This window comes from Panthera tigris, chromosome D4 (assembly GCF_018350195.1).
Source record: "Panthera tigris isolate Pti1 chromosome D4, P.tigris_Pti1_mat1.1, whole genome shotgun sequence".
Classification (NCBI taxonomy): domain Eukaryota; kingdom Metazoa; phylum Chordata; class Mammalia; order Carnivora; family Felidae; genus Panthera; species Panthera tigris.
In genome coordinates, this window is record NC_056672.1 from 56,417,436 (window position 1) to 56,443,077 (window position 25,642).

A 25,642-nucleotide genomic window follows, 5' to 3' on the forward strand; every position below is an offset into this window, starting at 1 on the left:
CACTTAACATGCGCCTCAGTTCAGTCTAATTAATGACTGGCAGGCCTGTGTTCCTCATGGGGATTATTGCATGACTAGAGCCTCTCACAGAAACTTGTAGATCAGTATGGATCCAAATATATCTTAAGATGTCAGGTTTATAATTCCATCTTTGCTTTTGCCCCTGTGATATACTGTTGATACTCTATAATGTTTCATGCCATATTTTTAGTTAGAAATCCACCTTCAAGGGGCACCTGGCTGGCTCAGTTAAGTGTCCAACTCTTGATTTCAGCTCAGGTCACGATCTTAGGGTTCTTGGGATCGAGCCCCTTATCAGGGTCTGCGCTGACAGCGTGGAGCCTGCTTGGGATTCTCTTTCTCTCCCCCCACCCCCAACTCGCACTTTCTCTCTCAAAATAAATAAACGTTTAAAAAATCCATCTTCAAATTGTAGCATTTGCCCTATGGAAGAAATGATTAGCTACAGTAAAGCTACAAAATCCAATTTGTTTCTAGGAACACTGCAAGGGAAAAGATGGACTGCCTGTATGACCTGCCTCTTGGTCTAAGCATGCAGGCATCTGCAGGTGTGTAAGCTGACAGTCCCCCACCCTGCTTTCTACAGTTTACAAAGCACTGTTCATCACTTTACCAGAGGCTCCAAAAGAATGTTCATCACTTTACCAGAGGCTCCAAAAGAACTAAGTGCCCTGTTCAAAGCTACATGGCTATAAACACAAGTGCCAGAACTAGAACTAGTCCTCTCACTGCAAGTCTGCTCTTGCTTTTCCTGAAGAGTCTATAGCGCTGTCTTCTATAGACACGCTTTGTGTGACATGTAAAAACCAACCAATCATTCCAATACAAATTTCTCACATATCAACCAGTATCTCTACATATTTCGTAGGGTAATAGTACTTGCCTTCTATTCTGTTCCTATAGCTGGATGCAGAGGTACCAACCAAATGTCTCTCCCCCAAAAGATCTTATCTTTGACCCACAATGAGGTTAGGCTGCCAACCCACAGGGATGAGCCACATGGATGAGACAGAATAACAATGTTCAAAGTGGAAACAGGACTGAAGGCTAGCCATCAGGACACCTAAATGGTGGGAAAACCAGAAGAGGACCAAAGACAGAATGTGGTAGAGAAAGTGTCATGGAAAATAAAGGAAAGTCAACCCAAATCTCCAACATACAAAAATCTATTTCACAGCACATGAATTCAAAATGGTCCAGTTTCATCAGCCAATATAATGATCTCATGTCCTTGTAGATTATCTATCTTTATAACCCATACCTGAGACTGGTATAAGCACTAGGATGACCAATAAAATTTTGACTCGGGATTATCTTCTCTGCACCATACTCCTCTCTGGGTAAGGCATCACAGTATCACAGTACTGATCCCAAAAGCACTAAGTGATTATGTTGGTACCTGTTGAACAAAAAGGATATTCTATACTGGGAGGTGGACAAAACTATGCAAGCAATCATCTGAAAAACTGTGAGCAGGGGAGGATGTTAAGTTTAGAAAAAAAACACATTCAATACTAGAATTTTATATTAGAAAAAAACTATTTTTTTATAATACAAATTACATAAAGTGGACATAATTGTACGTGACCCTCAACCACAGCATGAGTGTTTAGGATTTTTAGATGTTCAAAAGAACATCCACTGCAGACAGAAATTCTTTCTACAACCCTTAAGATTTTGGGAGGGCATCCCAATTCAGTCCTTGGTCAGAAAAAGGGAGAGAGCTCTGCAGGCCTAGCCTTACCATCCACATCAAACACAGGTGGAAAATGCCATACTCTCCACAACTAGAGCTTCTTCAGGCTGCACACCCCTCCACTGCTATCCTATCCAGTGATAATGCAGGCATGGGGCAAGGCAGCAGTTCATACCACTGTTAATCAGGAGGGGAAGAGGGTGCAATCTTACTCTCAGGATTTCACATTTGAAGAGTGCCTTGACAGTAAGGGGTAGCCCAAGGCCCTTCCCAGGAAAAGAAGCAGGCACAGGGGCCAGGACTCAGGCTCCATTTTGACCCAACGTTTATTGTCCTTTTACAACATGTCATTTTTGGTTTAGAAACTGCTTGTGATTAGTTTTCCAACATTAACTCAAAAGCATGTAAAATAAAATCAACCTACTCTATATAAACACCCAGCAACTGTGGCCCTTCATCCTCCTGCCCAGGTTGGGTAGAGGGAAGAAGGGAGGGCTTGAGTAGCACTGAGTGAAGTGCAGATGCTTTACTGTGGGGAGTGGCGGTGGTGCCTTGGTTCACACCCACACAGGTCTCCTGCACTGCCCCAAACTACAACAGAAATGGCGTAGGCCCAAGGCCCAATTCCCTGTCGGTAATTCACTCTCCGCCTCCCAAATGAAAATCGCTTTTATTTTATCGCTTTTGTTTTGTATTTTTTTGCAACAGAAACCCCCTGTCCAGAGTCTGACTGTAGCTGAACTGTTCAGACTGAGGAATGGAGCAGGCCATGGGCACACCCCTGGTCCCTCCTGGGCGAGCGCCCCCACCCTCAGGGAACAAGGTCCAGCCAGGCCAGCTCGCTGCATGCTGGCCACCACCACTTAGCCATACAGGTCATCATCATTGTCTTCTGTGTACACGCTGCCACCTGTGCCGCCTCCACTGCCCTGACTGGGGCCAGCTCCACCCTGGTTTCCTGAAGGGAATCTGTATGCACAAGAGCAGATCCAAAAAAGAGGGTTAGGACGGGGCCTGTGTGGGACTTTCACAATTAACCCTCCAGCCTCCTTAGGACTCCCACAACCTTGGTTGTACAGTTTCCTAAGACAACTTAAGTACTGCCCATTGCAATATAATTACCTGAAGCTGCCAAAGCCCCGACTCTGCTGAAGGGTCTGAGCAAACATCTCATACTTTCGGATGTCATTGTCACTAACAGAACGGCGAGCAAAGCGCATGGCTTCCTCAAAGTGATCTCGGCGAATCTCAGGCACTGGATCATCTTCTTCTACCTCCTGCAGGGTTGGTAAACACAGACCATCAGAGCTCAAATCCAGCCTGGATTCCTTCCCTGACCTTCCTGCCCCCCATTACTGTAGCAGTTTTTTGGTCTCCCTGTCTCTCTAATCCACCCTGAATAAGTTGCAAGGCCAATCTTCCTAAAACTGCATCAGTGCCCTGTTTAAAAACCTGTCAGTGCATTCTGGAAAAGGCAACACTGTATGAACAAAATCATCTGAGTGGTTGCCAGGGGCTTAGGGTGGAAAAAAGTGACTAAAACGTGACAGGAGGGAATTTCTGGGATGACAGAAATTTATCCGAATGGTGGTAGTAGTTATAGAACTTAAAAATACATTTGTCAAGATGCACAGATACACTATACATTAAAACGGTGAATTTTACTATGTGTGAATTGTATCTCAATAAACTTAAATTTTAAAAATTAACAGGGGCGCCTGGGTGGCTCAGTTGATTAAGCATCCAACTCTTGATTTTGGCTCAGGTCATGATCTCACAGTTCAGGAGTTTGAGCCCCATGTTGGGCTCTGCACTGACAGCACAGAGCCTGCTTGGTATTCTCTCTCTCCCTCTCTCTGCCCCTCCCCCACTTGCGTATTCAGACACTCTCTCTCTCTCTCTCTCAAAATAAATAAACTTTTAAAAATAAATAAGCAATTTCTAATAACAACAACAAAACCCCTAAATTTTAAAAAGGTAAAAAAGTGCTTACCACATCCACATTATGCTTTACCTAGTGGCCTTACTTCCAGTAACATATGCCCTCTTAAATCTACCCCAGTTTTCCCCAATTCCTGCAATCCTATTTCTTGAGCCAGTTATTTGGGATACTTATTTCCTTAGCCTTTACACTCTCCCTTCATAAGCTGGCTCAAACCCTATCTCTTCCACTGAGAAGCCACTCCAATTGCTGTGATTTATGAGAGTGCTCCATAGCATTAACCATATCAATACATTCTAAGCTTTTATGGGAAGAAGAAGGGATGTCTCAGAACCCCTACAAAAGGTAAAGAAGCCTTTCATTCATGTATTTATTCATTCATTAAGTCTCTATCATGATGCCAAGATAGAGTGGGAAATATGCAAGATAATATAGATTCCTTATCTTTACGAAGCTTACACACACAGACACACACCAAATTCTGCATTTAATTTCAGGAGATCCATGGACCACCAATGAAGGACAGGTCTATGGATCCCAGGTTCTAAATCCTGCTCTATTTGTTTATCTACATAATCATATTTTGATTTCCTTCATAGAGCTTACCTCAGAGTATATATAGACTACCTATATCTTTTCTGCCTTTATAATTCCAGACTGAAAAGATTAACCCTCAGTATTCATTCTTTTTGATGCCCTGCTAACAGGGCATCGGTCAGATATCTTTCCAAAACCTTACACTCTTAACTCTATAGAGCATGGTAGAGATTGTCCCTGGGTCCCCACAACAGGCACATATGGGGAAAAGTTGCAGACTCACCATGGCAGATGGGTTGGTCTGCCTCTCCCGTTCTCGCCTAATCTCACTCTCGATGGATTCACGGATGGCCAGCTTGCAAGCACGTTGGCAAATCTCTGTCAGGTCAGCTCCAGAGAAGCCATTAGTCATCTTGGCCAGAAACTCCAAATCTACATCCTAAAAGAAGCAATAGAACTACCTTAGCATTTAGCCTCTCCTCCCCTGTAATATACTCCAAGCACTCCTAATTTTAGTTTGTCCCATCTTTTGTCAAATCTTCCATTCTCCCTTTACAATGCTAACCCTAGAAATCCCCAATGGAATCTTTTGCAGGAACCAAACTCCATACTAGGCTGAGCACTCATAAAAGTGCACATCACCAATAGCGCTACACCTGCCTTGGCAACTGGGGACTTGCGCAGGTTGGCCTTGAGGATGGCAACACGGGACTTCTCATCAGGAAGTGGAATATAGATGAGCTGATCAAGACGGCCAGGTCGCAGAATAGCAGGATCAATGATGTCAGGTCTATTGGTAGCCCCAATAATAAACACATTCTTTTTTGTAGACATGCCATCCATTTCTGTCAGGATCTGGTTGATGACTCGGTCTGCAGCTCCACCACCATCTCCAATGTTACCACCACGAGCCTTGGCAATTGAATCCAGCTCATCAAAGAATAGTACGCAGGGGGCAGCTTGGCGGGCCTATGGGAGAGACAGATGAACTCAAGCATTAGCACAACTGGGTCTCTCAGACCTAAGAAGGAAAGGAAATTAAAGTGACCTTTACTGCCCCAGCTGAACTGCCAGAACAAGATGATTTCAGTTCTCCCAAAGAAATAGCTTCCTTGCTGCCAAGCAAGTGAACAGAAAAATCAGCTGCTTCTAACTCACCTTGTCAAAGATTTCCCTGACATTGGCTTCAGACTCCCCAAACCACATGGTGAGCAGCTCAGGACCCTTGATGGAGATAAAGTTGGCCTGGCACTCATTAGCAATGGCTTTGGCCAGCAAGGTTTTCCCACAGCCAGGAGGTCCATAGAAGAGTACTCCCTTGGAGGGTGTCATGCCAAATTTGAGGAATTTGTCTGGGTGCTCCACAGGATACTAGGAAGAAAAGGAAAGAGGGTTCAGGATACCCACCCAGTTTAAAACAAACTTAATGAACAGTAGCATCCCTCCCAACCACAACATGGTATAAGATCAGGCTCTCTAGGAGCAGGCTCCTTAGTGTCTCCAAACTGAGAATAACATATTCATGAATTATGCTCTCACAATTCCTGTAATAACCGCCAACACCCCAAGACCATCTAAGCTCAATTACGTTGTTCTGAGGCAGTAACTTACGCTGGACCAAGTTACCCTACCTGGACCAGCTCCTGAAGTTCACGTTTGACATCCTCCAGGCCCCCAATATCCTCCCAGGTTACCTGTGGTACCTCCACCACAGTTTCCCGCAGTGCTGATGGGTTGCTCTGGCTCAGGGCCCACTAAGAAGAAAAAGGAGAAACAAAAACAAAAAAACAGCTGGGGATGAGACTTGCCAGGTGAGGTCAAAATGTGCATGTGTGTGTACCTGAGATGGGGGTGCAATCCTTACCCGGAAGTCATCCATAGTAACTGCCAGAGAGTTCATGACTTCAGCATCAATGGTCTCATCCTCTAGGTCAATGAGATCCATTTTCTTGCGGATAGCCTGAAGAGCAGCCTCAGAGCACAAGGCTGCTAAGTCAGCGCCCACATGCCCGTGGGTCTCATTGGCTACCTGCAGAGAGAAGAGCTACTTACTACTCTGTGTCTAAGACCTAGATGCCTTAGGAGGCTCAGAGACAACAAAATCTTGGCCCCTTACCCTGACTCCTATCTGTGGGTCTTCCCATTTCCCTGAACACATACCAGCAGTTCTTTCACTGGCTGGGTTTTAAGTAGTCAAGCCTGGACGTGGGGCCTAGAAATAAAGCCGACCCCAAAGTTCCAGTTTACTCTAATGTGGTGTCAACCGAGAACACACCAACTCCAGTTTCCTGAATTCAATCTCAAATCACTTCCTTTCCCTCACCCAGGAATCAAAATTAGTCTCTTTACATCTTGAGCTTGTGTCCTTACCCAGTTCCCTTCAACTGTCTAGAAACAGACATCCTAACTCTGGGCCACCCCTCATTATCACTCCACCTGTTCCAGGTCCACATCATCTGCCAATTTCATGTTCTTGGTATGGATCTGAAGAATTTCCAAGCGTCCTGTAGCATCAGGGATTCCAATATCTACCTCCCTGTCAAAGCGACCTGCAGGACAGTGTATGAACACAGACAGGGCTCATTTCTATTCCAGAGAGAGAAAGGAACAGGTCTAAGGTGACCACCATCCCTGTTTGCCCAGGACTGTCCTGGTGTTAGCACTGAAAGTTACATGTCCTGGGAAACCCCTCAGTCTCAGGCAAACCAGGATGGTTGGTCACCCTAGATAGGACATGGGATAAGGGAAAGGACCCTGCGACCTATCACTTGCAAGGAGCTTCAAGAAATCCTCAGCATTTGGGGCACCTGCGTGGCTCAGTCAGTTCAGCATCCAACTTTGGCTCAGGTCATGATCTCACCGTTCGTGAGTTTGAGCCCCACATCGGGCTTGCTGCTGTCAATGCAGAGCCCACTTTGGATCCTCTGTCCCCCTCTTCCTGCCCCTCCCCCACTCACGTTCTATCAGAAATAAATTAAAAAAAAAAAAGGAATCCTCTGGATTAGGTGACTTAAGATGAAGGACAGACATGGAATCAAAAAGATTAAGTTCAGCAGAGCTATAATCTATGAGGAAGAACAGGGTTGAAAAAAATTTGGGGTCCTTACCAAATCGTCGAAGGGCTGGGTCAATGCTATTGGGTCTGTTGGTTGCTGCCATGACGATCACATGTGCTCTCTGCTTTAGGCCATCCATGAGAGTCAACAACTGTGATACAATACGCCGCTCCACCTCCCCATGGGTCTGTCAGGACAGGATGTCTGGTCAGAAGTGAAGCGAGGACCTTTCAACCCCCATTATCCCCTTGGGTAGGTTCCTACTTTCTCTCTTTTGGGAGCAATGGCATCTAGCTCATCAATGAAGATGATGGCGGGAGCATTCTTCTCAGCCTCCTCAAAGGCTTTACGAAGGTTGCTCTCAGACTCACCAGCCAACTTGCTCATGATCTCGGGACCTGAAAGGATACGGAATAGAACCAATGACAAATCTACAGCCTTCCTCAATCCCAAAAGAAATCAGATCTCTTATCTGCCCAGCCCAGAAACAAATGCTGTACAAAAATGTGGTAACCTCTGCCTACTTTCTCATAGACTCTACCAGACCCTACCCCAGGACAGCCAGCAGATTAGGCTAGAGAGAAGCCAAGGACTCAAACTATCAGGCAAGCTCAGGACTATCTCACATTCAAGCTCTAAGTGTCAGGAAGACAGCACATGTTCTGGGACCTCTGGCTAGAGCAGGAGAAGCAGCACACCAGTTGGATCTCTATCATTCTCAAAGAGCCAGTTGGTCTCAGCCAATATTCCCCTAAACCTTTTCAAATAAATTAGCAGACAAAAATTTTAACTTGCTCCCCCTAAATATTTTCGGCCTTTCCACAATCTTTCTCAAGGGTGGGGGAAGGATAGAGCAGGGGGCACCAGAGTGCAATACCTTCCCCTTATTGCTTCTCTATCTGTAATGTACCCCAGCAGAAGAAAGATGATGAAATATACACGAGTGCACATGTATAAATAAACATGTCCATGAGTTCTCCAGCTCATAAGACTGATCATGCTCAGCTCAGAATAAGGTCCAGCCAAACACAAGGTGAACCAAGTCTCCTACCATTGATCAAGAAGAAGAAGGCTCCAGTCTCATTTGCCACAGCTCTGGCAATTAGGGTCTTCCCAGTCCCAGGAGGTCCATAGAGCAGGATTCCCCGAGGAGGCTGGGGACCAGTACAGAGAGTATGGTTAGGTTCAGACTCCCACCTTCTCCCAACCCCAACCACTCTAAAATGGTTTGACTATGGCTCTATCTAGAGACAGTGAGAATCAGAGCTCAACCCCAATATCAGTTAGGAGCCCTCAGCATTAGCTGCTTGAAAGACAGTTTACTTCAGATCATACTCCCTCCTCTTATTAGCAGAGAAAATATGCTTAGAAAGCTGACACTTATGATTCCAAGTTACATAAAAGACTAAGAGCAGGAGCAGAGAAACCTTCCTAAGAAATCAGTGTGGCTAAGTCTGAAGATCCTGGGACTAGGAAACAGTAAGAGGTCTTTAAGCCAAAAGGGCTTGACTTTGGACAGGCAAGGGCCAGGACTAGCTTAGCCATCTAAGAAAGAGTTATTACCAGAGGCTCACTCTAGTAATCACAACCCTCCAGGATTTATTATCATATTGGAATGCTTTTCCTTACCACCAACCACAAGTTTTCCTCTTTGAAGCTGTCTTTTCTGTGGCCTCATCCACAGGCTGCACATGGGAAATGCCCACACAGAAGATAAAATTATTGGCATGGTACATAATAGAAAGGGATAATTCCATCTTCAGTGTGCTCCAGGATATGGAAATGGTTAGGAAGTTACAATGAGATCTGCAGTTCTCAAATGTTTTGGACTCAATACCCTTCACAATGCAAATTTCCTTAAATTTCTACTTCTATTGGATAGCACTGTTATAGACAGTGGCAAACTATGTTAGTTGGCAAACTATGAAGATTTGTTTTTATAGGGTCCATGACATAAAAATGGTTTTTACATCTTTAAAGGGCTGTGAGAACAAAGAAAAAAAAGATATGCAACGAAAAACTTAATTGACCTGGTCTGTTCTAGACCATTAGTAGCTTAATAAATTTACAGTTCTCTTCACACAAAGAATATATTACTCCCCCTCTAATCCAAGGGAATAGTGAAAAATACGTGTGAAAAAAGGTTCTGTGATTAGACACCGAGCCTTCACTGATCACAGCCTAGATTATGTCCCACTGGGCCCAGGATGCTCACCTTAACACCAATTGCCTTAAAAAGGGCAGGATGTCTCAGGGGTAGCTCCACCATCTCCTTTATCTGAGCTAGCTGTTTCCTGCAGCCACCAATGTCATCATAGCCTACTTCATTCAAGGACTCTTCCTCATCCTGAATGTTGAGGAGACAAAGGAAAAAAGAAGGCAGCAATATTAAATATCAGCAAAGTTGAGTTTCTCCAAATCCTTCTATAATCTGCTGTAGAGAAATCTGTTATATGAGAAGATTCCCTTCTGAGGGGATGCTGCCCCAAAGAAGCACTGTAAAAATCCCAAAGCAAAGATTTCTAGCATAGCTTTACCCTTTCAGACTGTCCTTAGTATTACTAGGAAGGACTGCCCTAAGACCTAAAGCTGGAAACTCTGGAAAACAGGTGAAAGTCTAGATGCCATCATCAATTGTCACTTCTACAAAAATTATTACGACTACTTAGATCCTCTAGGTTCAATCTAGATTTTAAAAACCACTGGTTATCACTTATTTCTAAGTAACATGTAGGTCCGGAAATGAATAGTTGGGAGATTTCCCACCTCTGGAAAGAAGCTTGGTCCCAAACAGTACAGTTTTAGTAGTCACCACATGACTGCCCCACTTCATAATCATGAAACTGGGTACTGGGATGAAGGAGCGAACTCACCTCTCGTTTGATAGGCTCCCCTTCACAGTGGATCACTGTGTCTGGAGCAACAATGCAGTAAGGGCTGGGATCTGTCTCCACTACTTTGAACTCTACAGCACGCATTCCACCCCGGACAAGGAAAATATCTCCTGTGAGCAATTAACACAAGTGCAGTCAGAGATGTCAAATACCAAACCAAGTGAGAATTCCTCATCAGAACCTGGGGTCTAAAATGCCACGTTCACTAGACACTGCCATTTTTCCCTTCCCACCTCCATCTTATTAAGCATCAGGTTAGAAGAGAAAACTAAACTGTGAAGAGTCCCTCTGTCATTCAAGAGGGCACTGAACAAAACCTTATGGGATTTTGGCACATCATGTTTTGGCCTTTGTCCAGAGGCCAATAAAGATTTTGACTTCTGGGCTATATATAACCCAAGCTTTCTCAACAACCACCAATGGTCAGGCTGTGCTAAATATTAAAATACACTTTGGACTTGACACAGTCAAAAGGACCCAAGTTCTCCTTTAGAGACAAAAGAGAAAAGGGACACCTGGGTGGCTCAGTCAGTTAAGCATCAACTTCAGCTCAGGTCATGATCTTGTGGTTCATGGGTTCAAGCCCCACATCGGGCTCTGTGCCGACAGCTCAGAGCCTGCAGCCTGCTTCAGATTCTGTGTCTCCCTCTCTCTCTGCACCTCCCCCACTCACGCTATCTCTCTCTCTCAAAAATAAACAAACATTAAAAAAAATATATATAGCGTACTCTACTGAAGCAGGAACTGGGAGTAGGGAAACAGGAAAATGGGAGGGAGGAAGAGGGAAGGAGAGAGTACACATGAACATGTGTGCAGAATGTGTGTGTCAGCACTTATATGAGAATGAGATAAAGACATTCCAAGGTTTACTCCCAGGTATCCCTACAAATAACCATGCTTAAGCTCAGTCCCTAGAATTCTCTCTCACCTTTCCGGATGGGTCGATAAGCTTCCAGGAAGTATGGCTTAAGGTAGACCTCGAAGAGATTGCCAGTGATGCCTTCCACTGTGTCATCAATGGGTAGCACATGGATACGTTTGCCGTACTTCACATCAGGGCACGGCTGGATGCTGAGGATGACAAGCAGACTCCATGTTACCAACCACACTGCAGCCCCAAGCACTGGGCGTCTGAAAGGGCCTGGCACAGAGAGCTGATGGCGAGCGAAAGAGAAAAGGCAGGGATGGCTTTAGCTGAAGAGAGGCAGGAACATAGAGTGGGAGTGAGGACAAAGGAGCAGCCAAGCAGAACTAAGACAAATCATATTCAGGTGGAGTAGCAGCTATAGCCATTAGAAGCTACTGGGAGGGGTGCCTGGCTGGCTCAGTCAGTAGAGCATGTGACTCTTCATCGTGGGGTCATGAGTTTGAGCCCTAAGCTGGGTATAGAGATTACTTAAATAAAAACAAAAAACAAAAAAACATAAGCTACTGGGGTTGCTCACTCCCAATTAGTGAGCCAAAAGAAAGATCCATACATCTAAAGCTCCCAAAATGAGGACGCAGTAAGGAGGTATCAGTGAGATATCTTCAGAGAGATATCCAAAGATGACCCATTCTGGCTAATATCAGTAACCCAATATTATAAAGGGAGGCCTCAGTCAGACAAGTGTCAGGATCAGAGAAACAGAATTGAAAACAATCATCTCAACCAGGTGGTCAGAGCATCTTGAGAAAGTGACTAAGCACCTCCATGAAGAAGGCTACATGAAACCTAGAATCCATGAAAAATGGAAATCTGAGATGTTCCTGGCCAGGCAACAGGTGGCTGGATAGCAGTGGCCAGTAATGACTCCAAGATAGGGAATTCTCTTGCCTAAAGTTAAGTCCAGAATCACTCAGATTGAAGTTATTCAGGATCTGGCTCAAACTATGCCTCTCCTCTAGATTAACTTGGATTCTTTAAAAAAATTATAAAAAAAAAAACCTACTTGGAGGGGTGCCTGGGTGGCTAAGTCAGTTAAGGGTCCAACTCTTGATTTCGGCTTAGGCCATGATCTCATGCTTAGTGACATCAAGCCCCATGTTGGGCTCTGTACTGCCTGCTTGGGATTCTCTCTCCCTCTCTTTCTGCCCCTCCCCTTGCTTATGTGTCCACGTGCGTGCACTCTCTCTCACCCTCTCTCTAAAAATAAACATTAAAAAACAAAACAAAACAAAAAACCTACTTGGGAGTCCACCTTCTGTGCCCACACTCCCACCTCACTCCAGCCCCAACACAAGCCATTATTCCAACACAAAAGTGAGATCATTTGGTAGACAAACACCCTCAAATGGCATCCTAAACCAAGATCCAACATGTGATAAATTATACCTCTGGCAAAATAAATAAATAAATAAATAAATAAATAAAGGCATCATGAAAGTCATAGAAATGCCAAACTAATGCAGAGGTAAATTCTGAAGTCCCAAGGAGGCATAATCAAAACCAAAACACAACCCTATTATGTTGTCTTCCCGTGGCTAGGAGGCTTCTGCTAATGGCAGCTGCCAAGGCCTTTGTTAGGGTCCTGCCTATAATTCAGGCTGTCTCTGGCCTCCCATCCCTGAGGGGCTAAGAACCCCACACACACCTGATGACATCCCCTAGATGTACACGAAGGTTATTCCGAACAACTCTATTCATTCGAATCTTCTCATCGGAACATGTGTCATCAGAAAGCACAATGCACACAGCTTCCCGCCTCTTCTTTCCTTTCAGCAACACTGTGTCACCTCGGAACAACTGCAGCTCATCCATCTTGGGCTGAGGAAAGAAGGTTAAGGCCTTTGGGTCACTGGGCCACGGGGTAAGCAGCAGCCCTGGAGGCTGGAATTCCCAGTAAGCCCCATTCTACCTGTGGTCACTGCAAAAAAAAAAATGAGGAAAGAAACCTGGGAAAAGCCCTCCAGTGAAGCGCATTAAAGAAAGACTGGACCTTGGACCCAACTTACCTGGGACAAGGACACCACACTGTTGTCCTCATTGATGGCTTCATCGACAATTAACCGATTGGGACGGTTCTTCTGTTTAAGAATGGCTGTTGATAAGTCATCGCCTTTTGAACTAGAAAGAGAAAATGAAGTTAGTCCCAATACATAATAACAGCCCCAAGGGCTGCACCAGTCTCTCAAACTCACACTTAGGAAAGAAATAGTGGATAAATGAAGCTGTCCCTACACCAGAGAGGTCAGATAAAGGATACTGAGCCAAGGTCATGAAGAATAACATTTAGCACATACAATTCCCATTCCAGCAGCTCCTGGTATTCTGAGCACTGGTATCCTAGATGTCAAGGCCCCAAGTGATCTTCCCTCAGACTCAGGAAACTATGGCTTGAGAAGACTAAACAGAAGTAGAGGTTGAATAACAATTAGAGAAATGACAATAATCTTAATATGGAATAGCAATTAAGAAAAGGGGCTCTGTTATCAGACCCGCTGGGTCTGAATCCCAACCCTGCCACTGCTTAATTGTGAATTTGGGCAAGTTACTCAACCTCTCTGGATGTTGATGTCCTCACATGTAAAGAGCAAATACTGTAGTACCTATCTTAGAGAATTACTGTCTTAAGTGAGATAATGAATGCAAAATGTTCAATACAATGCCTGGTACATGGTTTTAATGGTCACAATGATTAGCGCTGCAGAACAAAGCATAAGCTCTTTCTTTGCTAACCTTCTTGGAGAATGAAGTGAGCAAGACAACTTCCTGTAGGGCTCAGGAAGGCCCCAAGTCCCACCAAGCAAGCCTGGGGACAATGAAGCACAATCATTAGCACTACCATCTTTACTGGCCAAACCTGCTGAACGCTAGTGCGTTCTGTATACCACAGAAATGTCAAGCATAAAGACCATGATATTTGGGGAAAACAAAACGAAACTAAACTAATGGATCTGGAACCTTCAAAAAGAGCCTCAAGCTCAAAAGGAGCTTTACAAAGCTCTTCAAAGACACACAATTCCACAATGTTGGTTCAAAAAATCAAAACCAAGAAATGCCGAGACAAGGAGCAAATCCAAATCCCTCACCCAAACTAAGGTTGCCCAAGTCTAAACTCAGTTTAAACCGTCTAAATAGTTTCTATCATTTCCTTGAAGATCATTCATCTGACACCAACTTCTTACCTAGCTCACCTCCAGCCATCACTAACTAGACTCAGTGGGCTCTCCATTTGAAGAGGTACCTCCTCTTACTGAGGCTCAGGAAAATCTGAACATTAACCAATATAGGGAGGCCAGACAATGGAGAAAGTGAAGAAATAAAATGGAATCTCTTCCATGAATCATTTCTTCACTCAACAAATTAGCAAGTATACATTTGAGGCCCGGCACTGTCCTATGATCTAAAGATGTATCAATCAACAAAACAGTATTCCTGTTGGATATACATTCACAATGCAAGAAAAAAAAAAAAAAAGCCTATGCTCCAGAATAACAGCTAAGGGCTTATGGGGCTTTTACATCTTTGGGTCCTGACACACCAAAAAGAAATACAAATCCCATTCATGAAACAAAGTTGTAGGCTTTCTGCTGATCTTCTCACATAGGCTGCATATTTAATCATGGCCTTAAAACTAGTTTCCAAGAGGGGAGCCTGGGTGGCTCAGTTGATTAAGCGGCAGACTTTGGCCCAGGTCATGATCTCACGGTTCGTGAATTCCAGCCCCGCGTCGGGCTCTGTACTGACAGCTTGGAGCCTGCTTCAGATTCTGTGTCTCCTTCTCTCTCTGCCCCTTCCCTGCTCACATTCTGTATCTGTCTCAAAAATAAACATTAAAAACAAAACTAGTTCCCAAGAGTGGAGTTTCCTCAGCTTAAACTTGCCTCCCCAACATAAAAGTGTAGCACTCTGGGCACAATGCTGCAGAGCAGGCAGACTCTTCCAGTGCTTATCAACACCCTATAGAACAAGCATGATCAATGTGGCAGCTGAAGGCAATTTAAACCCATCAATTTTCCCTCTCTCCTACCCATCAAAATGTCTTCCAAGGACTGGCCACCCTCCTGTTTGATCTATAGGACTGGGGCTAGGGAAAAATAAAGTGCCAAATGCCTCTAATCAGCAGTTACCCCAAAGCTGCATTCTAGGAAAACTGCCTATCTGCCTACCATTTCTAACTCTAGCGATGGAGATGGGTAGTATGCTCTTCCCTTAAGGTAAATTTACTTCCACATCTATCTACTGAGATCAAAGGATGTAACTTTTAAAAGAGATCTTCAGCCTGATCTTGAGCCAACAGCAGTCCTGGAGGTTCTTTGAGGACATCCCCCATTGTCTCCTGCATGAGTCAGGCCCTTTCCAGAACTCCAGTGGGCCACGGGGGACTTGGAGGGAGTTCAGGTAAGAGTCATTAAGATGACCTAGAGGTTAGAAACCATCTATGATGCCAGGTTCCAAGAATTTTGAATTTTTATTTTTAGTCTTGAAAACAAATGACTGAATAACCTAAGAAAATCAGTACTAATAAGTAGCAGTCCTTTTAAAAAATAATACTTCATCTCCATTTAGAAACTTGGGGGAAAAAGGAGCACACTTCAAAAAACTAAATTTTCTTCAAGTCAGGAAAGTGATTTGCATAGAAGAGTTTCCACAGGATGGCTCTTTTTTTTCTTCAGTATCTAAAGCTCTTGATTCTAAATTTAACGGGCAGAGATGGTCGGGTTTTATCTGATGCTTTCCTGAGGGGTGGAGAGCCCAAGGTTTCTAAACACAGCCGTTTGGTGAAAGGAGCCGTGTGTGTTCAAAGAGCTAGTTTAACTCTAGCCTTCACACCACAAAGGCTGAAATCGAGGAAGGCCCACAAATTACCAACTGAGATTCTAACTTTTGCAAAGCCCAAAACAGTAGAGAAAAGAAAAGTTCTTTCCCCGGCACCCGTTTCATAACATCAAGAAAAACTGACTAAAGCTTTCTTATGTGAATAGTAACAAGCCTAAAGTATGAAAGCCAGAAAAAAAACGCAGGGCCTGCCCTCTCCCGAACATCCCTTCACTACTCAGGTCTAGAGGATGTGAAACCAAGGGCCAGGCCGACCCTACTCCAAAAGGGAGGCGGTGAGCTTCCCTGAGCTCTCCAAGCCTTCCCAGCTCCAGCCTCCGCCTCGATCTCCAGCCTTCTAAGGCCTTCACGTGGCCCAAAGTCCACGCCCACCGGGCCCAGTTAGGGCGTCAGGCCCATGGGGCCTGCCTGGTCTCTCCGGGGACCAAAGGCCTTCAGCATACGGTAGACCTGATCGCAGGTGGGCTCCCCAAGGCCCCGGGGCTCCGCGCCGGCAATGTGGGTCCGCAGACCTCACAAGAACCGGACAGCGGTTCCCAGGGAGCCAATCAGGCCGGCCGGGCCTGCATGACACAGCACGATCTGGCCCAGGCCCCGACCCAGGCCCAACACAAGCCCGGCCTAGGGGGCGCGCGGCTGCGCTGCCAGGCCCAGCCCGGACCGCTGCCCCTCATTCGCCTCCTTCCTCTCCTTCCCTCTCTCCTTCCTTCCCAGTCTCCACCTCTTAGACGCGCCCACGGCCAGGCCTGGCTGGGCCTACCCAGCGCGGCGAGTCCCCAGGTGCGCGCACCCGCAGAGGGCGGGCGGGCGCGCGCACACACTCACTCAGCTCCAGAGGCCATGGCGCGCGCCTCTCCCGGTCGGCGGCTGTGGCGGCCCGAGGGTAACGGCTACGAAGGGTGGCAGGCGACCGACTGGGCCGGGGCTCGGCTCTCCCGGGCGGGGATCGAGCAGCGGCGACAAACCCGCAGGCGGCCTCCTTCTCGCTTCCTCCTAGTGGCACCGGGGCGGTGGGCGGACGGTATACACTGGCTCTGATTCCGCGAGGGGGCAGCGGTAGCGACGACTCAAACGACGGCTGCAGACGCTGCGCTGAGACTGAGCCGAGAAGAGCCGAATCATCGGAAGGAGAGGTGCTCTCACCTCAGCCAATCAGCGCCTGCCCTGGGGACTCCCGCCCGCCCCTACGCGCCTCTCCCCAGCAACCCGCGGACCAGAGCCAATCAGGAAATTTGCCTGCGGCCTGGCTCCCGCCTCAGGGATGCAACACGCCTAGTAACGCCACGTCAATTGGCCGCTGCGGTACGCTTCCTCGACGGATTGGAACTCGCGACCAATCAACGAAAAGGACGGAGCCAGATCGACTGGAGAAAGAAGAGCCTTTAATCCCTGGGAGGCGGACTCTCCTACTTGGCTCCAGTTCATTGGCTCCTGATTTTATCCTGCTGAAGAACCTGGCACAATGGATTGAACCCTTGCATTAGTCTAGTCCTGTTGCAGTGATAATCTACACACCCATCTTCTTCCTAAATCTAAGGATCCACCCTAACCCCCCACCTTCCTCCTTCAAAATGCTGGTTCCAGCCACCCCTACTCTGAACCGTCTGAATAGCACCTCAGCTCTTAATCCACTCCACTGTATTGTCTTGGCACCCTCTGGTAACCCTAGTCCTATAGGCTTTACAGTTCTTCAACCGCAGAACACACAGTAGATTCAATAGAACCCAAAGCAGCAAGAAAATTGCATTATGAGACTTGAAGTTCTTGGGCCCCAAATGCAAGCTAGACCTGACTAAATTCGATAAGCAGCTTTGGGGAAAAAAGGAGGGGTGTGTGCACCTGGCTGGATCAGTTGGTAGAACACGGGACTCTTGATCTCCAAGTGGTGAGTTTGAGCCCCACTTTGGGTGTGGAGCCTACTTTAAAAAAAATAATAAAATAATCAGCTTTGGTAGCATGCTGATTTAATTAATCCTCCACCCCATATCCACACAGACATGGTTGACTTAGTCAAATCCAAAATTTCTAGAATTTGGGGTTGGAGTGAGGAGTCACTCAGACTCAGAGGTATGCTTGTCCCTCCCCTCTAAGACTCAAATACCTGCCCTTGTCCCGAGAGGCCTACCCAGACCACCTTCCAGACCCAGCTCCACTCATTCTGTCACCTTGCACAGATCCTGGGCTTTGGGACTCTGTGGCTTTTAGGCAACAGAAAGAACCAAAGCCACTGCAAGGATTCCTGTAGCCCTTTCTTCCACCAAGAACTCAACCTCATAAGGTAGACGATGTTGGGAGAGGGTATCTTAGACAACCAGCACTCAACTGAATTAGATAGCTCTGCGTCTTCCCACTCAAGTAGATGTAGCAGGCAAACAAGAGATAAATATGAGATTTTACTCAACAAAAGAAAAGGAGAAACAGGAAAAAAGGCATCATAAGCAAAGTCATTGCCTTTTTGGTGGCATGGAGGGTTTCTTCTGAAACCAGAATGGCAGTAACTAGGCCAAATTTGGCGAGACTACTACCAACCTCTTCAGTGCCAGATTTATATAGGAATGATTAGTTTCACCCATATTCCCCAAAATTGGTAAAGCAGAAAGCCCTCCCCATGGAGAAATGGGCCCCAGTTCAGGCTTTTAAAAACATGGCAGCTACAGGTCACAAGGTTCCAGCAGAGATGTCTGAAACTCCTCAAGAAGGGTTTCACGGTCAGGGGAACGAATCCAACTCAAATAGGTTTCTAGGAACAGGGGGAGAGACCTGGAGAGCAAAAAGAGTGATGTCTAAGGGTAAAGGATAGGCAGAAAATTGGACAGCCATTCCCTCCCTTTCATTCACCACCACCCTCCATAGACTCAAGTACTCCAGAATGCCAAATGCCCTTGGCCCCAAGTCCACAGGCCTCAGCCTCACCATGCAGCATTCTCCTGTGGCAACTTAGCTTGGGCCTCCAGGCTCCACCAGAGAGCAATGGCCTCATCCCTCCGATCCATCCTCCTCAGAGTCTGAAGCAGGTGAAAGGAAGCATCTCGATTACCTATAGCCCCACCCCAGAGTAGGGAGTCTTAGAATATGACACAGCCTTAAGCATCATTTTATAAAAGAAGAAACTGAAGTCTAGAGCAAGAAAGTATCTTGTCTACATTCACACATGGAACCAAGAGTAGTTCATTCCCAACCATTCCTATCCCTGGGTACAGCTGCCCAGGACAAAGGGCTCAGCTGACCCTGCTTCCCCCTAACATATGCCCAGCACGGTTCTGGTCTTTGTGTCTGAGGACACTGGGAAGACTGAGAAACTCCTGAGAGGCCTCCATATACACTTGCATGTGTTCTCAAACCTGGTATATCCCTAGGTATATACAGTACAACCTCATTCATCCCCTTCTATCTGGGAACATCACTCTTCCACTAATCCCCAAGTACCTCCCCCATGGGCCTCTCTGTCCTTGTGCATCTGGGCATAACTGATGTCATGCAAATATACATACCTGGGCACATCTGCACACTGAGGAGGAAGTCCTGTAGGGCTTTAGTATCTTGGTCACTGGCCACCCATTGCAGTCCACGACTAATCAGGGCGGCTACCCGAAGCTGTTGCAGTGCCACATCTGACATACACCCCTGCTCACAGCTGGAAGCAGGACCTGGGGACCATCCCCAAAGTCAAAAGAGTGTCCCTGCTACACAGTCACCAAAACCCCAAGTACTCCTCTTTCTCTTCTTGTATCTGCAGTTCCTTTCTTTTAAGCCTCATAGTAGGCTAGGACGCATGGAGAGGCAACACATTCACCACCCCCACTTCCAAGAGGGAAGAGGAAAACCGAGAGTCTAGATCACCTTGTTCTTTGTCCTTAGGTGTGGCTTGGAAGAGCAGCTCAAGGCACCTGAAGTGGGACAAAGAACAGGGATGAAGAGGAGTCGACCTCAATGACTCTGGGATGAGTAGGTAAGTATGGAGCTTACCAACTCAGGTCCCAATCAGCAAATTATCCCTCCACACTTCCCCTAGGATCCTGGTTGGCTTCCTGGGCTCACCGGCTAAATTCACTAATTGCTTCTTTTTGGGCCCCCAGCTGCACCCAGGCTCGACCCTGAAGCAGGTAGGTGGCAGAGACCCAGGATAGACAGTGTGGTGACTCCTTGGTTCCTTTTCTGGCATCTTCCCACAGCTGGGGCATCTTGGGAAGCAGAGACGACATGCGGCTGAGCAGCTCCTCACATACGGTCAAGGCATCCTGTGCTCGGCCTGCCTGGATCAGTGCTGCTGCTGCCTCCAAGAACACCTCAGGCATGCAGGGCCCTGGACGGGATGGGGGTGGGGAGAACTGGGGTGGAAGGAGGATGCAGTGTCTTGAAGAGACATTGGCCACCATCCCCAACCTCTTCACCAGGCTCTGGTACTACATGGAGACCACCCATTGCTTGCTACCCTGGACCACTTATTCTGAGAACCTTCCTAGTTTGGCCTTGCAGCTTGGACAGACAGAACAGCAGAAGAAAAAAGAGAAAACAGTAGTCCTGCTCTACTCCAAAGTTAGACTCCAACCCTCCCACCCTATTGTAGAGAACCTTGAAGACATACCCACCTTTGGCTCAGAGTCATCCAGCAACAGAGCCAGCAGGTCCAAGTAATGCTCTGCAGCGTCCTCTGCCCTAAGAAGTCATAGCCCATGAACTTCATATTAGGCCATTAGCAGGGCCCTCCAAAGGCTCATAGCTAACAAAGGGATGCTCAAGGGCCCTGGGGAGTAGGAAAAGTGGGGTCTTGGAACTCCAATCCTAGCTCACTATGGATCTACCCTCCTTACAGAATGGATCTGGGAGGAGATTTCAGAGTTTTCAAGATATAGGAGTTAGTGTCTGGGTGAAGAGTCCTAAGTTCAGGTCCATCAGCAAGGCAGGAGACTGAAGAGTGGGAACCTATGTCCTACCACTGACTTGTCCATACTGTCCATACGAAAGAACAGAAGCAGAGTCACATCCCAGGGAAGGTATCAGAAATGGGAAGAACTCAGATGATCAAGGCAGTGGAACCTCACCTTCCTATCTGTAGGCATCGGCTTGCTAGCAGGTACTTGGCCTGGCTCTGTGTGCCACAGTGAAGGGGTGAGGCTGGGTTAGGTTGGGGAAGTAGTAACTCTACTTCAATAAGAAGCTGGGGGGCTTCAGGACTGTGAGTGACACTCAAGGCCTAAAAGGAACACAAAGAAAAAGTATATCTATAATCTTTGGGAGCCATATTTCCTTCTATTTACAACTTGATTATTCTCCCTAATACAAGCACCTCAGCCATCCCCATATCTTCAGTTCCTTACATCAACCAACAGCTCCAGACTCTCCAGCTCTGCTGCTGTGTTCCCCAGTTGCTGATATAGCCTGGAAGCCTCCAGAAGCGGAGGACCCCAGGGTGATCCCCCTTTCAGGGCCGCAACCAAGTACAGCAGAGCTCTTTGTGGATTGCCCTAGAGGGGTGAGAGAACACAAGCCTTAGCTACCTCACAAAGCAGAAAGCTATTCATAACACCCATGGTTTCCCAACCCACCCTAAGACTGTCTGTACCATTTTACGAAGACAGGTCCCCAGGACTGTGTACACCTGGACCAACACAGGCCGTGGACACAGACCTGAGGCTGCTTCTTGCAGGCTGCTCAATGCCTTGGGCAGGCTTCCTGTGATCAACTCCTGGAGGCCTGAGGGCAATCAGGGTGTAAACTTAAAGAAGCCTACAGGGCAAGGGGCATGACAGGGAACAAGAGCACAGAGCTAAATGGGACATGACAAGGAAGGTATGAGCCAAAGGATTCCTCAAGACAGGGAGTGGGGAGGAAGGGATGAGTCAGATTGCTAGCTGACCTTGGCGATAGGCAGAAGCTGTAAGAAGGACATCCCTTAAGCCCCGGGCATCCTGCAAGGTCAATGGAGCATCTGACTCCTCAGCTGGGGGGCTCCAAGTTTTCAGAAGGTGCAGCAGATCCTCAGAGGCCTCACTCTGAGGAAAGAAGGATGATCAGAAGCTCCAAGCCTATAACCACCTCTTCTCCTATCTCAGTCTATCCTGGCTGGACCTTGAAATCAAGGGTCCTCCTGATTCCTATTCCCTCAACTCTAAGAGAGAGACAGCAAGGATAAAGGGAGGAAGAAAAACTTGGGGCACAGATGATCTGGTCTAGTGCACCTTCTCCTTCAGTATAAGCTCATGAGGACACTTCAGCAAGATCATAAAAGCCCTAACCCTATCCAAGATCATTAAGCTATTTTAAAAACCACTCAAGAGAATCCCCCCAATGAGAGACCAAGCAAAATAAGGTCATCAAGAGTCCTGGAGAGAACCCAGGTCTTCTGACCACCAACCCAGCAGAACTTCCCAGCACAAAATGATGCTACTGCAGCTGAGAGGGGTGAAAGAAGGGAAGAGGCCCTTAGATACAGGTTACTTCCCACATTACCTGGTTACCATTCAAGGTCTGCAGCAGCAAGGTCAGGTCCCCAAGACAGTCAGTACTTAGCCACAGGGCAGCCTGCAGGCCAGCCAGGTGGTGAAGGGCAGGGAGTAGCTCCAGCAGAACAGAGGAATAATGGAGAACAGAGTCCCACAGCCCCCTGAGCCCACATTCCAGTCTGGGCCCAAGCTGCTTCTGGGTCTCCAGCACTGTAGAAGATACACACATACAGCTGAGGTTGGGACTTCATCTCTGGTTTCCTTTTTCTGCAGGAGCCCAAAGGTCACAAAGGTGCTCCTGGGCTAAGGAGCACCTGGTGGATAAGAAAAGGGCATCTCTCTCCCTGGCGGTAACAGATTTTATTGCTCCTCTCATCCGCTTTGCAAGGACTTAAACCCAAACAGGCTGGCAGGGATATGGAAGCAATCTCTAGCCCTCACCTCTCTCCAGGCTCTGTTGGATATCCTGTGCTTGGTTTTCAGTGAAACCCTGGGCCAGGCTTGCCTTCATGGTAATGAAATTGCAGGTAACAGTCAATTCCAAGGGGAGAACAGGAACAGCTGCAGGGAGACCTGAAGCAAACACATGCTGATCTCACTGACCACTTTCCCAGGAAAGATTTCCCAGATAAGATCCAAACCCAAAGATCACATCACCCCAACCAAAATGGCCTCAATAAAGAATCACCCTTTGTACAGAATTTGGAAAGGGCAGAAACTTCTTCAGATTGGACCATCCTGGAGACCATTTCTTCAAATGCTGGGGTGTGAGGGGAAGTGAGGGAGGGGGCATGGCAGGGCTCAGAGATTCATCTGTACCAAAGAGAATTCCATTTCAGTCTTGTCTGTGCCTTAAACAGGATTCCCTGCCCCCTGAGTAATTTTCTCAATCCCAGAAATGCAGAACTGGTCTCTGGCTGTGGAGAAGGATAACTGACCGTCCTGAGGAGGATCCTGCTTACCCTGCAGGCTATGCAGGAGTCCCCTGAATCCTTCCAGCACATCTTGGGCCAGCTGCTGTCCTCTCAGAAACTGACGCGAGTCCTGAGCCACCTACGAAATGTGGAATGGGGTATCACTGAGGATCAATCCTTATTTCTCCCGTTGCAACAATGGCAAAGGATGTCTTTCTCCAGTCATTTCTGGCTCCTGGGGGAAGGTCAAACTCAATACCTCCCGTCAGCTGGGGTTAAATCCACGGAAACCCTCCTTCTGATATTTTGGGGCTGCAAAGCAAGGGTCCCAGCAACCACGTTACCTTGGCCTGTCGAACTAGCTGGTCATTCTTTTCCCTCCACAGGTCTAGGCAGCTGGCGTGTAGTCCTGAGGAGCCCAGAGGGGTCTGGTGCGACAAGGTTGCAGAGGCTGGGCCCAGACCCCTGGAGGGTGCTGCTGAAAGGTAAGCCCGGCCTCGCCGAGGTCCCCACCCGAGCGAGGAAAGGTCCGTGCGCTTCTGCATCCCCCCGTGACTCCCTTGCTCCCCTTAGGGCCCCAGGAGGGGCGGCTCACCCCCTACGCGAAAAATGGAAACGGAAAAACTCTCTCCCGGACGCTGTGCCGGCTCCCACCCCCGCCTCTTCCACCTTGTCTCTGGTTGGCCAGGCCGTCAAAATCTCGGCTGCGGTTGGTCGTCTTCAAGGGTTAGTCCCCGCGGGAAACTCGAAGAAGAAACGAGTCAGGGCCCAAACCAAGAGGGAGGCTAAGGCGGGTCAGAGGATGGGAGTGTGTCTGAGTGGAGAGGTAGTACTTCTTAAGGTTCAGCTTGCTAGTCTCTCAGGAAGGCCAAAACCCTGAGAAATCGATCTCGGTACCAAAACCCGTGGCTCAGCCCTTCCCTCGCAGCCAAACTCCTAGGTCGGTCTGGCTTGGCGCCGCCCCGCACAAAGGAGGCCCGAGCAGTGCATGCTGGGAAGCGTAGTACGGCCGAAAGCAGCCACAAAAATGCCAGCCATGGCGCAAAGTTATTTCCAAAAGCAACTGAAAGGAGACCAAGGCTTTTGGTCAACAACCCTTCCTTTCTTTGCTCACCACAGAGCACTAACACGCTACCACATTCTGCTCAACCTCGTGCAGTCTGACTGCTGGCCATGGAAGCCCTAGGCTTGAGCAGGACACACTGCTCAAAGGTACCTCTGAATCTTTCAACAAATGGACCCAGGAGACTTGGATATCCATATATAAAAACAAAACTGTGACCCTTACCAGAGATAAAATCAACTCAATATGGATAAGTTGAACTTTATTAACATTAAAAACTCTGAGGGCAAAACAAAAACAAACACCTCTGGGGCGCCTGGGTATTTCAGTGGTTAAACATCAGACTCTTAGTTTCAGCTCAGGTCATGATCTCAGGTTGGTGAAGTGGAGCCCTGGGTAGGGCTCTGGGCTACTGGTGCAGAGCCTGCTTTGGATTATCTCTCTCTCTGCCCCTCCCAGCCCACGCACCTCTTTCTCAAAAGAAATAAACTTAAAAACAAAAACAAAACTTGTGCTACAAAAAGGCACCATCAAGAAAATTCAAAGAAAAATCATAAAGTGGAGAAATTATTTGCAGAGCATACACATAGCAGATCTCTAACCACAATACATAACTCTCAAAGCTCAAAAATAAAAATAATTTAAACCATTTTAAGACAGAAAAATATGAATAGACATTTTACCAAAAAAAAAAAAAATACATGAATGGTTAAGCAGCACGTAAAAAGATGATCAACATCATTAGCTATCAAGGAAATGCAAATTAAAATCCTGAGACACCATTATACACGTACACTCATAGTTACAATAATAAAACACAGGGGAACTCAGGTCATGATCTCACGGTTCGTGGGTTCGAGTCCTGCATCTGGCTCTGTGCTGACAGCTCAGAGCCTGGAGCTGGCTTCGGATTCTGTGTGTCTCTCTCTGCCCTTCTCCCGCTCACACTCTATCTCTCTCAAAAATAAAATAAACTATTACCAAAATAAAATAAAATAAAACAAAACAAAAAAACAAAAACAAAAACAAAAACAGAGAATACCAAAAGTGCCTGGCTGGCAGAGTCAGTACAGCATGCAACTCTTGATCTCAAGGTCTTAGTTCCAGCCCCACATTGGGTGTGGAACCTACTTAAAAAACAAAACAAAACGAAACACCACCACCAAAACAAAACAAAACAGATAATACCAAATGTTGGTGAGGATGTGGAGAAACTAAAACCTTCATACTTAGTGGGAATATAAAACATTATAGATACCTTAGAAAACAGTTTGGCAATTTCTAAAAAAGTAAATCATACAGCAATTCCACTCCA

The 25,642-nt window shown here is 46.9% G+C and overlaps 2 protein-coding genes across 6 annotated transcripts; both read right to left on the reverse strand.

The window, feature by feature from the left end:
• Nucleotides 1–2,025: 2,025 nt before the first annotated feature.
• Nucleotides 2,026–17,036, reverse strand: LOC102958706 (valosin containing protein). 3 transcript variants are annotated; one of them, XM_042965201.1, is made up of 17 exons: nt 16,733–17,036; nt 13,081–13,192; nt 12,720–12,892; nt 11,075–11,217; nt 10,126–10,256; nt 9,468–9,599; nt 8,304–8,406; nt 7,517–7,650; nt 7,304–7,439; nt 6,633–6,745; nt 6,061–6,225; nt 5,828–5,950; nt 5,355–5,567; nt 4,857–5,165; nt 4,480–4,635; nt 2,840–2,994; nt 2,026–2,686 (listed from the first exon to the last, which is right to left on the reverse strand). In XM_042965201.1, exons 1-17 carry the CDS (start codon nt 16,747–16,749, stop codon nt 2,581–2,583), a joined length of 2,421 nt encoding a protein of 806 aa, XP_042821135.1. In that variant the 5' UTR covers nt 16,750–17,036; the 3' UTR covers nt 2,026–2,580. The 3 variants fall into 3 exon arrangements, with proteins under 3 accessions (XP_042821135.1, XP_042821136.1, XP_015390504.1); XM_042965202.1 differs by lacking the exon at nt 16,733–17,036 and adding an exon at nt 13,805–13,868; XM_015535018.2 differs by lacking the exon at nt 16,733–17,036 and adding an exon at nt 13,369–13,474.
• A 756-nt stretch (nt 17,037–17,792) lies between these two features.
• Nucleotides 17,793–23,926, reverse strand: FANCG (FA complementation group G). 3 transcript variants are annotated; one of them, XM_042965203.1, is made up of 14 exons: nt 23,609–23,926; nt 23,313–23,403; nt 22,792–22,923; nt 22,358–22,560; nt 21,765–21,900; nt 21,471–21,601; nt 21,226–21,372; nt 20,950–21,101; nt 20,497–20,563; nt 19,946–20,088; nt 19,748–19,794; nt 19,399–19,554; nt 18,821–18,944; nt 17,793–18,667 (listed from the first exon to the last, which is right to left on the reverse strand). In XM_042965203.1, exons 1-14 carry the CDS (start codon nt 23,807–23,809, stop codon nt 18,559–18,561), a joined length of 1,839 nt encoding a protein of 612 aa, XP_042821137.1. In that variant the 5' UTR covers nt 23,810–23,926; the 3' UTR covers nt 17,793–18,558. The 3 variants fall into 3 exon arrangements, 2 of the variants coding, with proteins under 2 accessions (XP_042821137.1, XP_007076587.1); XM_007076525.3 differs by having other exon boundaries at nt 19,946–20,235; XR_444156.3 differs by having other exon boundaries at nt 18,575–18,667; nt 18,821–18,912; nt 19,946–20,235.
• Nucleotides 23,927–25,642: the final 1,716 nt, after the last annotated feature.